The 13,279-nt window shown below is 40.6% G+C and overlaps 1 protein-coding gene across 1 annotated transcript in view; it reads left to right on the forward strand.

Moving 5' to 3' along the window:
• Positions 1-13,279, forward strand: part of myo5b (myosin VB) — a 298,879-nt gene that overhangs the window by 165,907 nt on the left and 119,693 nt on the right. The window contains exons 8-12 of the mRNA XM_078222329.1: positions 3,654-3,761; positions 5,172-5,281; positions 10,843-11,108; positions 11,581-11,662; positions 11,874-12,014. Coding sequence (XP_078078455.1) covers positions 3,654-3,761; positions 5,172-5,281; positions 10,843-11,108; positions 11,581-11,662; positions 11,874-12,014 — 707 coding nt within the window. The remainder of the gene's footprint in view (positions 1-3,653; positions 3,762-5,171; positions 5,282-10,842; positions 11,109-11,580; positions 11,663-11,873; positions 12,015-13,279) is intronic.

Raw genomic sequence — 13,279 nt, forward strand, 5'->3', positions numbered from 1 at the left:
ATTTGATAGTATGTTTTTCTCATTGTTTAATTTGTACGAATCCTGGGATTTATATACATATGCTTTTTTATTCTCCTTTCATATTATCTGGTGTTGAAATCAGTACTTGTAATGAATCATTCCTCTGGAACACCCTTGTCAGTCTCCTTCATAATCTGCAAAAATCAATATATTAATCTGCTGTTTTCCAAAGAAAACAAATCTCTCCTCTTGGTTTAAATTGGCGACAGCCCTTCAGTGTCTCATCTTCATCCACTTCTTGTACCATCCCGAGGGCAATGTTTGAATCTCCAGGTTTACTTTTCTTGTCCAGCTGTGTGGGAGAACTGGAGGCTTTGGAAAGAGGAGAGAGAATTTTGAGGAGCTGCTCAGTGCTCGAGAGAGAAGGATAAATAGTGTAGTATATAAAGAATGGATAAATTAAGTTAATGAGAAATGTCTGAATTGTACAATTTGACCAAAGTCCAAGTGATACTGTGTCATAAATCTTTTTTAAAAACTGAAATATTAGAATGAGCAAATAGCGACTTCGTGCGTGAATCCAAGTAAGTGATTGTAACAGTGACATTGTGGAATGCTAATGGAGTATTTTAAGCACGGTGGTCGGTGCTGGGTATAAAGAGACATAGAGGCATTTTGAAAAGGGAAACAAACGTGTTGTTGGTTTTAGTAAAGGGAAACTAAAGGAATACAATTTAGTAGAAAATAGTTTAAATTGAAAGCATAGTAGTGCTTTGTAAAATGTAATAATTGGGCAAACGGTGAGAACAAGACAGATGCACGGACAGTCCTTCCCACAGTGTTATTTTCCTGTTGTAATTCACCAGTTTTTGGTTCGAAGTGCTGAAGGATGGATCGCTTTATCATATCCCTTTGCGGTATATCACAGTGGCCAATACCCACTACCCCTCTAATTTTCCTGGATTCCCTGTGTCAATTTTCCACTGGGCCAGCTTTTTCCTGTATCTTCCTCGACAGCTTGGCTGTGGTTTGAAACCCGGCCAACATCAATCATCCTTGTTTCGGTCCCAAATTGGATGGAACTAATATACTAAGTGATTCTGTCTTTCTGTAAGTGCACTAATTTGTGACATTTATGGATTTCACTCAAGTGATATGTAGGCTCCAGAGATTGATCTCCCACAGGAGGCAATCCCAAATAATATCATGGACAGATGTCTGCGTTCTCTGATTGGCAATGAAAACTACATTCAAGATATTCTCATTAGGACTGTACATTTAATTAATTTGATTATATTCAGTTATGTGATAGCTTTAATCTTTGATGTGCTGAGCACTGAGAATTTTCAGTGCATTTCCACGGTTTTTTCACCTGTTGGGAATTTTAATTCCCAGCCTCGCACTTCAAAGAATTTGCTGATCACTCACGGGATTGGAGATCTGTGTTCAAGAGGGTAGAAGATTCATCCAGGATATATGTAGTCAAATGAGATCTGATTCAATAACATAAGAGAGCTTGGAACAAGAATGAACCAATCAGGTCATCAAATCAGCCTCTTCATTTGGTTATGTTGGGTGGAATTTAATGCTCTCCCCTGGAGTGAGTTTGGAGACGAGGAACATTTAATTGGGTGGAAGGATGGAGGGTGGCAATCCTGCCATGGACTTAATCAAGGCACTGATTAACCCCTGGTTGGCTCTATAATGTACTACAACTTTCTAAGAACTCTGCATTCTTTCAATATGAGTCTTTTGTGCACCTCTGACATCACCTCTTTCCCCCCACTCCCCCTGATATCTGTGCCTCTAGCTATCTAGGCCCTAAGCTTTTGAATTCCCTCCATAGCCCACCATAAAACCTACCAGTTTGAGCAATCTATTGATCACCTGTCTTCATGTTTGTTTCATTTTCTCATTTTGTTAGATAATGCTTCTGTCTCAGGAGGTTTTACTTGTGTGAACGCAAATTAGTGCTGCTTTGGTTAATAATTCAATGAAAATAGGTAAATTAACAGGTGCCTCATGTTGTGGCTGAATTGCTGAATATCAGCAGCTTTATAATCTGGGCTTCCCTTGTAGGCTTCAGTTTCCTATTTGCTATGGTGCTATACATGCCATAGGCCACAGGAAATCCATAAGAAGTCCAACTTCCTGACATCATGGACTGAGTTTATAAGGATTTATAGAAAAGAATTACACAATTTATTTAAACCCCATTTGTATTATTCTGTATTTGATGTTTGGACTGCACTGCATCTTCCCTACCTTTGTGCTGTATATAATTTTGCCCAGGACATTCAGGAAGCCCTTTCTTCCAGGTTTCCCAATCTCGCCTCAGATCCTCACTGACCACCCCTCCACCAGTCCATCCGCTAATATTTTGCTGCCAGATTAAAATTCAGGCCGGTAAGAGTGGAAATTATACTCAACTAGAAGCTGGTGTTGTTCTCCTTGTTGCAGGGAAGGTTATGGGATTTAATAGGGATAATCAAAATCGTGAAAGGTTTTGATAACATACGTAAGTGAAACTGTTTCCAGTGGCAGAAAAGTCAATGACCATGATACAGATTTAAGGAGTATTGATGAACGAATTAAGAGGCAACATGTGAGAAAGCATTTTTACACAACTTTGTTGTTATGATTGGGGCACCTCTTCACAGCATGGTGGCAACAGATACGATAGTGAAGGTTAATTTATTTATTAGTCACTAGTAGGCTTGCATTCACACTGCAATGAAGTTACTGTGAAAGATTTTAAAGGGAAATTGGATTTAAATAACGAAAGTGGAAAGGTTTGCAGGGCTTTGGGAAGGGGGAGGAATGGGACTAATTGACAGGCCTTTCAGAGTTGGCAAAATACTCTGTTGTACCATTCTATGTGGTTATTTTTATCATGACTGCAGTGAGGAGAGGATGTGGTGGGCACGCTAAACACGTTCTACACAAGTGACTTGTCTTGATTTCAGGTTAACTGTTTTAGTTGGACTATATTATCCCATGTCAGCAAAGAATAACTTGAATTTCTGTACAAACAAAGACCCTTCTTTTGAAGACTCTGTTCTGGAGGTGAATGGGATGTATTGGGGGGGGGGGGGGGGGGGGGGGGGGGAGTCCAAACGTTAACATTTCTATCAGATGTGAAGTAGTTCTATCACATGAAAATAGTTTTGTTTAACATCTCTCTGCATTTGGCTCGCTGTACACTCTGAGATCACTCTGTTTACATTCAAATTTTCAGCATTTATGTTTTTTGATTTAGTCAGGAACCCCAATCTCCATGGTGATTAATTGAAGATCACCAAGGAAAGGGTAATAAAGTAATTGTGGAGTGCATAATCTTGATTATAGTGAAACCATGAATAATATGGGTGGGCTGCAACCATTTTGAACAAATTAACTGAGGTGGGTGTATTGTAATTTTATGTAAAATATGTCAGGGTACTAATTGTAATCTAGAATCATTGTAAAATTGCAATAAAAAATCCCATTCCTTTAGAGTTTCAATCCTACTTTAAGCATGCAGGTTAACTCAGTTGTAATTCGTGACCTTTTTATTTTCCAGCAGTAAAATGTTACCTTGGTGAACTTGTAATGACCGCAACACATTATCTTCCAGAATAGAACAACAATGTGCACTCCTGAGCTGCTGTAAATCTGTAATTGCAAATAACTGGAATTTTGCTGTCTTTCAGGCAGTGCAGAAGACTATTTTTATACCATGCAGGGTGGTGACACACTAATAGATGGAGTTAATGATGCAGAAGATTTTGAGAAGACATGGAATGCCTTCACACTTCTTGGTAAGGGCAAAGGTCTGCGATTCCAAATGACCAATTCAGTTCCGTTATGTCTCCCGCTTGGTCTAACTTTACCATGGCAAAGCTTTAATGAAAGTGTGTGTTGATGGTTGGTGCGTGACGATTGATCTTGGTACTCTTAGGCTAAGGATGGGGAAATATCAGGTAGAATTTCCACTCACAGCCGCTGTCCAGTGACTCCTGTTGATGTCAGGCAAGGACTCATCAGGCTTAAATGCAATTTATACCATGACCCAATGGTTTGCTTGTTCGTGTACGAGTGAGGAATGGCTACTTGAGTGAAGATTGCAGGCATCTGAAAGGGGGGGCAAAACTCTGTATAAAACGGCATTGATGCCATTGAGGGAGGAATGATGGATGAAAGTGTATTTATTAAATGTTGTAAAACTTACTTCATGGAAGTAGTTTCATTTAACATCTTTCTGCATTTGGAATTTCATGTTGAAGATTTTAGTTAAGTGGCCACCAGGCCACTTGATTTGATTTACTATTGTCACATATATTGCTATACAGTGAAAGGTATTGTTTCTTGCACGCTATACAGACAAAACATACCATACATAGAGAAGGGAAGGAGTGCAGAATGTAGTGTTATAGTCATAGCTAGGGTGTAGAGAAAAATCAACTTAATGTGAGGTAGGCCCATTCAAAAGTCTGATGGCAGCAGGGAAGAAGCTGTTCTTGAGTCGGTCGGTACATGTCCTCAGACTTTTGTATCATTTTCCTGACGGAAGAAGGTGGAAGAGATTATATCCGGGGTGTGTGGGGACTTTGATTATGCCGGCTGCTTTGCCGAGGCCGTGGGAAGTATAGACAGTGTCAATGTTTGGGAGGCTGGTTTGTGTGATCGACTGGGTTTCATTCACGACTCTTTGTGGTTTATTGCGGTCTTGGACAGAGCAGGGGCCATACCAAGCTGTGATCCAGATTAAATGACAAAAGGCTTTGTTAGGGCCCTGGACCAGAATCCCAAGTTACATTAGGAAGCCAGACTAGACCCCAACAATTTTCCTATTTTAGCATAAATGTGAGGATAGGATGCTTCACTCCAGGAGCAATTCCGCTGACAAGTTAGGGATCTTTTATAGTAAAACAAACTTTATTTAATAATGCAGTTTAACTATAACTCTAACAAATGAAGCAGCTTAACTATTACCCATTTGAACAATATTTAAACATGAAAAGAAACAACTCTAATTTCTAACTTATCACTGTTTCAGTTCCAAATAAGCAACATTCTTTTTATAGACTCAAAAATCACTTTAAATACAGTTAGCAACCATAACTATAGACTACAGTTTAAATGAAACAACCCTGTATTTTGGAGTAGCTATTTAAAGATTTTTGTACACTTATGACTGAAGCTGTTAATGATGCTTTTATTTTCTTCAGGTGTAAAGGATGCACATCAGATGAACATTTATAAAGTAATAGCTTCAATTCTCCACCTGGGAAATGTGGAAATCGTGTCTGAAAGAGATGGAGACACTTGCGGCATTGCTGTAAGTCAGACACAGAGCATTTAACCTACTCAAAGTGTTTGGTTAATGGTTGTACTATAGACATTAGGGTTTCATCAGTGTAAAACTACTAATGAGTAGTAGGGCAATATGCAACATGGGTGTAATCGAATCTCATGAGCAAGTGATATGCTGCCGGACCAAACCTTAATCATTTACGTCCATTGATTGAACTTTGACATTAGATTATGATCTTTGAATTATCTCCTTGGCCGCGTGCATTTTCCTTTTACGAAGTGAGGTAGATTAACCAAAAAGCAGGTGTGCAATGGGGAATTACAGGATTGAGAGATCAGGCCTTGCATCCATTTCATACCTAGCTGCAACACAGTGTTCCTCTTCATTTAGTGAGGTGAAGGTATTTCATACCTTAGCCCCATTTGATGCAACAAGTAGCTGAGAAATATACAGCTATGATGTGGCCAGTTAGCTGTTACTTCTTTCAATCTGATACCCTTCTGGGTGCAAGGATGTGATCATGTTTGATGTTCAAATAATTAGATGTTTAGGGCCCTTGCAAAATGCAAGGGTGACAAAGATTGATATTGCAAGTTGCAGCTTGACTCTATGGGTATTAATGAGATGTTGCGAAAGAGCTTTAATGTTGTTTAAGGAATTGGCATGAAGTAGCAATAAATATGGAACTACGTCTACATTTTGGGGTTGTTATTGATCAAAGCTTAATTGGGCAAGCTTTATCAATATTCTAACTAAAGGAACAAGGTCACATTGGGAGTTCAGTGAAATATTCATCATTTGCCTTGGTATTTTCCCCATCAAATTACTTGCTGACAGTGTCCTGGTCCATCCATGGGGCGGCACGGTAGCATAGTGGTTAGCACTGCTGCTTCACAGCTCCAGGGACCTGGGTTCGATTCCTGGCTCGGGTCACTGTCTGTGCGGAGTTTGCACATTCTCCCCGTGTCTGCGTGGGTTTCCTCCGGGTGCACCGGTTTCCTCCCACAGTCCAAAGATGTGCGGGTTAGGTTGATTGGCCAAGCTAAATTGCCCCTTAGTGTCCCGGGATGCGCAGATTAGAGGGATTAGTGGGTAAATTTGAGGGTTAGAGGGATTAGCAGGTAAATATGTAGGGATACGGGGATAGGGCCTGGGTGGGATAGTTGTCGGTGCAGACTCGATGGGCCGAATGGTCTCTTTCTGCACTGTAGGGTTTCTATGGTTTCTATGGAAAAATTATAACTTGGGTTCAATACTAAAGGACTGCTTGCACCTTCAGAAATATCATCTGCCACAGGATTAAGGAAAGTTGAAAGGAAATTAATTGATCTTGTCAACTTCCCTGTGGGTTCCTGTAAAGTATCTATCCTTGAAATTAATCTTTTGAACATCTATTTCTCCAAGTACATCACCCAGAGAGAAAGAAAAATGAGCTTTAGAAATGCGAACTGTTTAGATATTTGCAGTGAAGACAGAGGTTCCAAGTGTCTTTTCACTATAAACAGTAGCTCATCCTTGGACCTGTAATTGTCTGGAGCAACTAGAACCATTTATAAAGGAGCCCATAAAATTCAGGTTCTCAGCTTGTGGTGTGAAGCAGGATGGATCGTGTTGAACTGTGATCTGTTCAGTGAGTAATGCGTTTTCAGTTACCAACTCAAACAGGTTTATATGTATCTGCACAGCACTGTCAAGCTGGATTTCTTTTTGAGATTGACACAAGTCATTTCATCTACATTTTCTTTTCAAGCTCTTAACTTTCTCGCTCCTCTTTTTAGTTTAAAATTACAGTTTGAGGTGAGGTAGGCTCTGTCTTTTTGAAAAAGAAAAATTCAGGATGTAAATCCCATGATTATATGATTGGCCAAGAAAACAAATAAAGCTGAATTTCTATTTTTGAAACTTCAATTCATTGTTGGGAAGACTATGATCAAAGATTTAATCTCGAGAAATTGCACAAATCTTGGGATTTACAGGTTTTGCGTAAAAGGACAATTTATATATATATCAATTAATACAATTTGTGCCAGCATAGGACTCTGCCAGGTTGTTTATAGCCAACCTGATGAACATCGCTGGAAAAATATCCAATGTTGTAGTACTATTAAATACCAGAGGATGTTGTGGTAAATATAGCAAGGTGCTTGCAAAGAGCAACAAACTGAAGACGTTAGATATGTAAAGTGGAAACAAAACGCTGAAAATAATCAGCATGTCCTTTTGTATCAGTAGAGAGGGAAAAATAGCTACAGTTTCAAGCATAGACTTTTGGTCAGAGCTCAGTTCTGATGAAGGGTCTACACCTGAAATATTACCTTTCCTGTTTTCTCCACAGATGGTGACTGACACAATCATTTTGTGTTTGTTTTTGTGGTAGAGAGGGAGCTGATAGACCTATTAATGTTACATCAAACACTGGACACGTACAGAAATCACTCACTAGGAACAAACTTGAGGAATACCTGTAAAACGAGAGGCAGGTAGCCAATGCAATTTAATGTGGAAAAGTGAGGAAATGCATTTTGGGAGAAAGAACGAGAAAAGGGTGTAGATACCCAATGGAAAGATGTTGCAGGGTATTCATGAAGAGAGTGAATTATGGATTCAGGATGCATAGGGCCAGAACTTCAGAGTTGTGGAGACGCCACAGACTTTTAAAAATGGCTGGTGAAACCCAGATTCAGAAGTCCTGCCCCATCTCTGAAAAATGGGACTAGGTGTAATTCTTACATGTGGGAAGCCGAATCTCAATAAGTTCACAGTTTGATTGAAGCTCAAAGAGGTTATTAAAGAAATGACTTTCTTGTGGTGTTATAAATTATGTATGTTTTGTGGTCTGTATATTATGATAAAGGGATTAGGTACCTTATGGGCTTTCATGAATGGGAGTGTTTTGTTATTATACTGAAGGTTGTAATAGATTGTTAGATCTTTATCTCCAAATGTCTCTCGAGGTCTCTTCGTGGTAGATACTGGGTGAGTTGGCACGGAGGTTGAAAGAGTAAAGTTTGATGAGTGGGGACATGACTTGGCATTAAGTTGGCATAGAGGCTATAATGGGCTGTAGGGGGTAGTGGGGGGAGCATGAGTTGGCTTGGAGGATAAGAGGGACCATGGGGGTTAGGTGGGAGTATGTGTTGGGGTATGAAGATTGTGGGGGAGAGCGCCTAATATTTAACAAAACAAATTAGCAGAGAACCAAGGCAGACCTTTTAAACAAACCACTTTGGTACTCCGCAGCCCTGTGGTCACTTCCAATCTGTGCCCGGAATCGGTGGTCTTGACTCCTTCCCACAGCAAGTCACCCAGAGCAAAAACCCTGCCATTCGGGGCACTTCTGTGGCAGGTGTACAGAGCTGGGAAATTTCCTAACCTAAGCTACCTGTCTTGGGAGCAACAATCTGACTGATAATTCTTTGAATGTGTGAGCGAACCTTGGAACCATTAAAGTTTACAACACACAAACAGGCCTTTCATATCTGTGATGCTCTCTACTAGAGTAATCCAAAACTAGTCTCGTTGCTCTATTTTCTCCTTCTAGCTCTGTATCAGGCTCTATTTTAAGGAACAATCCAATATTTCTATGAACAATGCCATGGTCTTGGTCTTGACCACTCCAATGCTCTGGATTGTTCTCTCGTCATCCTTGCCGGAAACTTTGTATGTGGACAGTGGATGACGTTAGGACTATAGGAGTATACTTAGCTTTGGTAGCCCCATGCCAAAGTAGTCCAGTCTCCTAAATGTTTGTGCTCAAATGGAGAAGCTTTGGGTAAGCTATTGAAAGACTGTGGTAGCTCTCTGCCCTTAGGAGCTAAGGGCAGAAAATGACCACTTGCAGAAAGTTACTGTACTCTTACACAGTACAGCAGAAGCCAATGGTCTTCCCATCATGAGGTGAAGACTTGATGGTGTTTTTTTGTTGTTATTGCAGTTGCTTACAGAGCCTGTTTCAATAACAAAGAACAAAGAAAATTACAGCACAGGAACAGGCCCTTCGGCCCTCCAAGCCTGCACCGACCATGCTGCCGACTGGACTAAAACCCCCTACCCTTCCGGGGACTGTATCCCTCTATTCCCATCCTATTCATGTATGTGTCAAGACGCCCCTTAAATGTCACTATTGTATCTGCTTCCACTACCTCCCCAGGCAGCTGGTTCCAGGCATCCACCACCCTCTGTATAAAAAAAAAACATGCCTCGTATATCTCCTTTAAACCTTGTCCCTCGCCCTTAAATCTATACCCCCTAGTAAATGACTGTTCCACCCTGGGAAAAAGCTTCTGACTATCCATTCTGTCCAATGCCCCTCATAATCTTGTAGGCTTCTATCAGGTTGCCCCTCAATCTCTGTCGTTCCAGTGAGAACAAATTAAGTTTCTCCAACCTCTCCTCATAGCTAATGCCCTCCATACCAGGCAACATCCTGATAAATCTATTCTGTACCCTCTCCAAAACCTCCACATCCTTCTGGTAGTGTAGCGACCAGACTATATTCCAAGTGCGGCCTAACTAAGTTTCTATGTAGCTGCAACATGAGTTGCAATAAGTTATAGTTCCACGACTAGAATCAATGAGCAGTGTTATCACATTAGTTGCGCAGTTGGTGCACGTTTGTTGCAGAATGAAACTTCTGATTATCAGCCATTTCATGCCTGGAATTTATCTGTCAGGGTGGCAGGTAGCATTGAGTTGCATTCCAGTTTGATTTTATGACTGTCGGGTAGAACGTCAAGAATTAATTAGAGCCTGAAACTCATTGTGAATGTTTACTACTCTTCAAAAACAATACTGGTTTTGTCTTTTTTTCATTCTTGGCATTCACTCCTTTTTTTATGCATTCATAGGATGCGGGTATTGCTCGCAAGGCCAGTATTTCCTGCCCATCTCTAATTCCCCCTGGGAATGAGATTGTGAGCTGCCTTTTTCAACACGATTGAATGGCTTGCTCAGCTTTTTCAGAAGGCAAGTTATGAGTCAACTGACAGCTGTGGTTGTGGAGTCACATATAGGCCAGACTGGGTAAAGACAGCAGATTTCCTTATCTAAAGGCCATCAAATAACTGGTGGTTTTATGGTCACCATTATTGAACAGGGCTTTTTAATTTAGTTTTGTGTCTCCGCCCAATTCCTTATGAAGCTATTGACTCCATATTGAAATAAGGTTCCATTTGCACTGGGTAGATACATTGCCCAAATGACTGTTATTCATATACAAGCCTTGATGGTAAGTAGCTGGGGAGAGTTTGTAAATTTTGTGTATTACTAAAGCCCACTGACAATTGACACAACCACCACATCTTTCAACTTTGGTGTGTGCATTAAAATGGGTGATAGAAGATTGCCTGCTGACTCTGTGCCTCACCAGTGGAAAGGAAAGTCAGACGAGATGTAAAATAGGTGGCCAATCCACCATAGACCATTCGTGCATTCGTTGAAACCTTCAAATTCAGCCTATCATTCCATTTTATTTTAGTAACCTCTTGTTATGCAAGTGATTGTTTTAGTGAGTGGAAGGGTTTGGAGAAATCAAATAGACAGAGAGCAAATGCTAATGCACTACTTGTTAATTTCTGTACTTTCAGAAAAAAGATGAGCACTTGAACTACTTCTGTGATTTACTGGGAGTAGAGCATGATCAGATGCGACACTGGCTGTGCCACCGGAAGCTCATCACGACATCCGAGACCTACGTCAAGACTATGTCCAAGCAGCACTCCATCAATGCCAGAAATGCATTGGCAAAGCACATTTACGCCCAGCTTTTCAACTGGATTGTGGATCACATCAATAAAGCACTTTACACGTCCAGCAAACAGCACTCATTCATTGGAGTACTGGATATTTACGGGTACAGAACGGTGTGGGGTTAACATTGAGCAACATATAGCTACAGCTGCATTTTCAAATCTGCTTTTTTAGTTTCTTACTTTTTATTTGTCTTTTTTCTCTCTCCCAGATCCAATCTTTCTTTCCCTCTCTCCACTTGCAGTACCATTTTTGACATTGAATTCTCCCGCTGTAATGTATCTTCCTTCTGTTTATTTCTCATTAATTAAGGGGATAGTGTATTGATCCCATCGTTATCCAAAGATGCACTCTTTCTCTTGTTGTACCATTATCAGCTTGTACTTTCAGGAAATTTTGGAGCAAACATTTTAGAGCGAACGTTTTAGAACAGACCCAATTTGTTTGCTGCCTTTTGTTCCAGCAAATTCTGGACTATTGTACTAGTTACTCCCTGTCCCATTATGTTACCAGTAAAACCAAGTTGACTTCTGCACAGAAAAGTGATGTTGTCTTTTTTTCCCTCTGCTCTGCAGGTTTGAAACATTTGAAGTCAACAGTTTTGAACAGTTTTGCATCAACTATGCCAATGAAAAGTTGCAGCAACAATTTAACCTGGTGAGATACTGAACCATGTACTGAACACATGCATGTGCTCAAACCCTTTCTTTTACTAATAATGACATTCCATTCTAAACTCAACAGGTTAACTTGATCTTTGAATTTGTCTTGATTCTAATATTACTCTTTAAATGGTGACTGAGCGAAATGGTAATGCATGTCTTTTCAACATAACCAATGTGTGTTCAACGGTTTCAATGTTTTTCAGCATGTCTTCAAACTGGAACAGGAGGAATACATGAAAGAACAAATACCATGGACTCTCATTGACTTCTCTGACAATCAACCTTGCATTGACCTTATTGAGGCTAAACTGGGCATTTTAGACCTGTTGGATGAAGAATGCAGGGTAATTTCAGATTTTAACTGTTGCCCAACATAGTTTTCTTTTAATTGAGGAATAACAATCTGGTGACAAGTTTTCCACTGATTTCATAGCAGGGTAGATTAATTTCCAGTGGGGTCCTGCTGGGCTCAGTACCAGGAGCCCTGCTTTTTCTGGTATTTATTAATGAATTGAACTTAAATGTAGAGGGCATGATCAAGAAATGTGCAAATGACACAGAAATTGGCCACATGGTTGATAATGAAGAGGCAAGCTATGGACTGCAGGAACATACCAATGAAGTGGTCAGGTGGGCAGAAAAATGGCAAATGGAATTCAACCTGGAGAAGTGTTAGGGGATGCATTTGGGAATGTCAGACAAGGCTAAGGAATATATAATAAATGGGAGGATACTGGGAGGTGTAGATGAGGTGAGTGATATTGGAGTGCATGTCCACAGATCCCTGAAGGTAGCAGGTCATGCTGATTAGGTGGTTGAGAAGGCATATGGAATACTTTGTTTCATTAGCTGAGCCATAGAATAAAAGAACAAGGAGGTTATGCTGGAACTATATAAAACACTGATTAGGCCACAACTGCTTGCAGTTCTGGTCACCTCCATTACAGAAATTGCACTACAGAGGGTACAGAGGAAATTTACGAGGATGCTGCCAGACCAAAAAATTGTAGTGCCGAAGAAAGATTGAAGGGCTGGGGTGGTTCTGTTTGAAACAGAGAAGACTGGGGGAGATTTGATTGAGGTGCACAAGGTTGTGAGGGGTCTGGATAGAGTGGATGCGAAGGACCAGTTTCTCTTGGCAGAGAGGTCAGTGACTAGGAGGCATGGATTAATAGAAGGATTAGAGGGGAGATGAGGAAAACCCTTTTCACTCAGAAGGTGATAGTGGTCTGAAACTCACTGCCTGAAAGAGTGGTAGAGGCTGAAACACTTGACTCATTTAAAAGTTGTGTGACAATGCACCTGAAGTTCTGTAACCTCAGGGCTATGGACGAAATGCTCTAAAGTAGCATTAGGCTGAGTGACTTTTTTTGGGTTGGAGTAGACATGATGGGCAGAGTGGCTTCCTTCCATGCAATCAGTTTTTCTACAGTTTTCTGAATTTTGTAAATATCTGAAAGGGAGGGATGTGTCGGAGGGTGCAGGGGAGTGGCAATACTTGCTCTTTAGGAGAGCTAGCAGATTCATGTTGGGCCAAATGGCCGTCCTCTGTGCTGTAGATTCTATGATCAATTGGGTGGGACAATAATGTGTGTCCTCGGCCTCTTTA

The sequence above is a fragment of the Mustelus asterias genome, chromosome 1 (assembly GCF_964213995.1).
Source record: "Mustelus asterias chromosome 1, sMusAst1.hap1.1, whole genome shotgun sequence".
NCBI classification, from domain to species: Eukaryota; Metazoa; Chordata; class Chondrichthyes; order Carcharhiniformes; family Triakidae; genus Mustelus; species Mustelus asterias.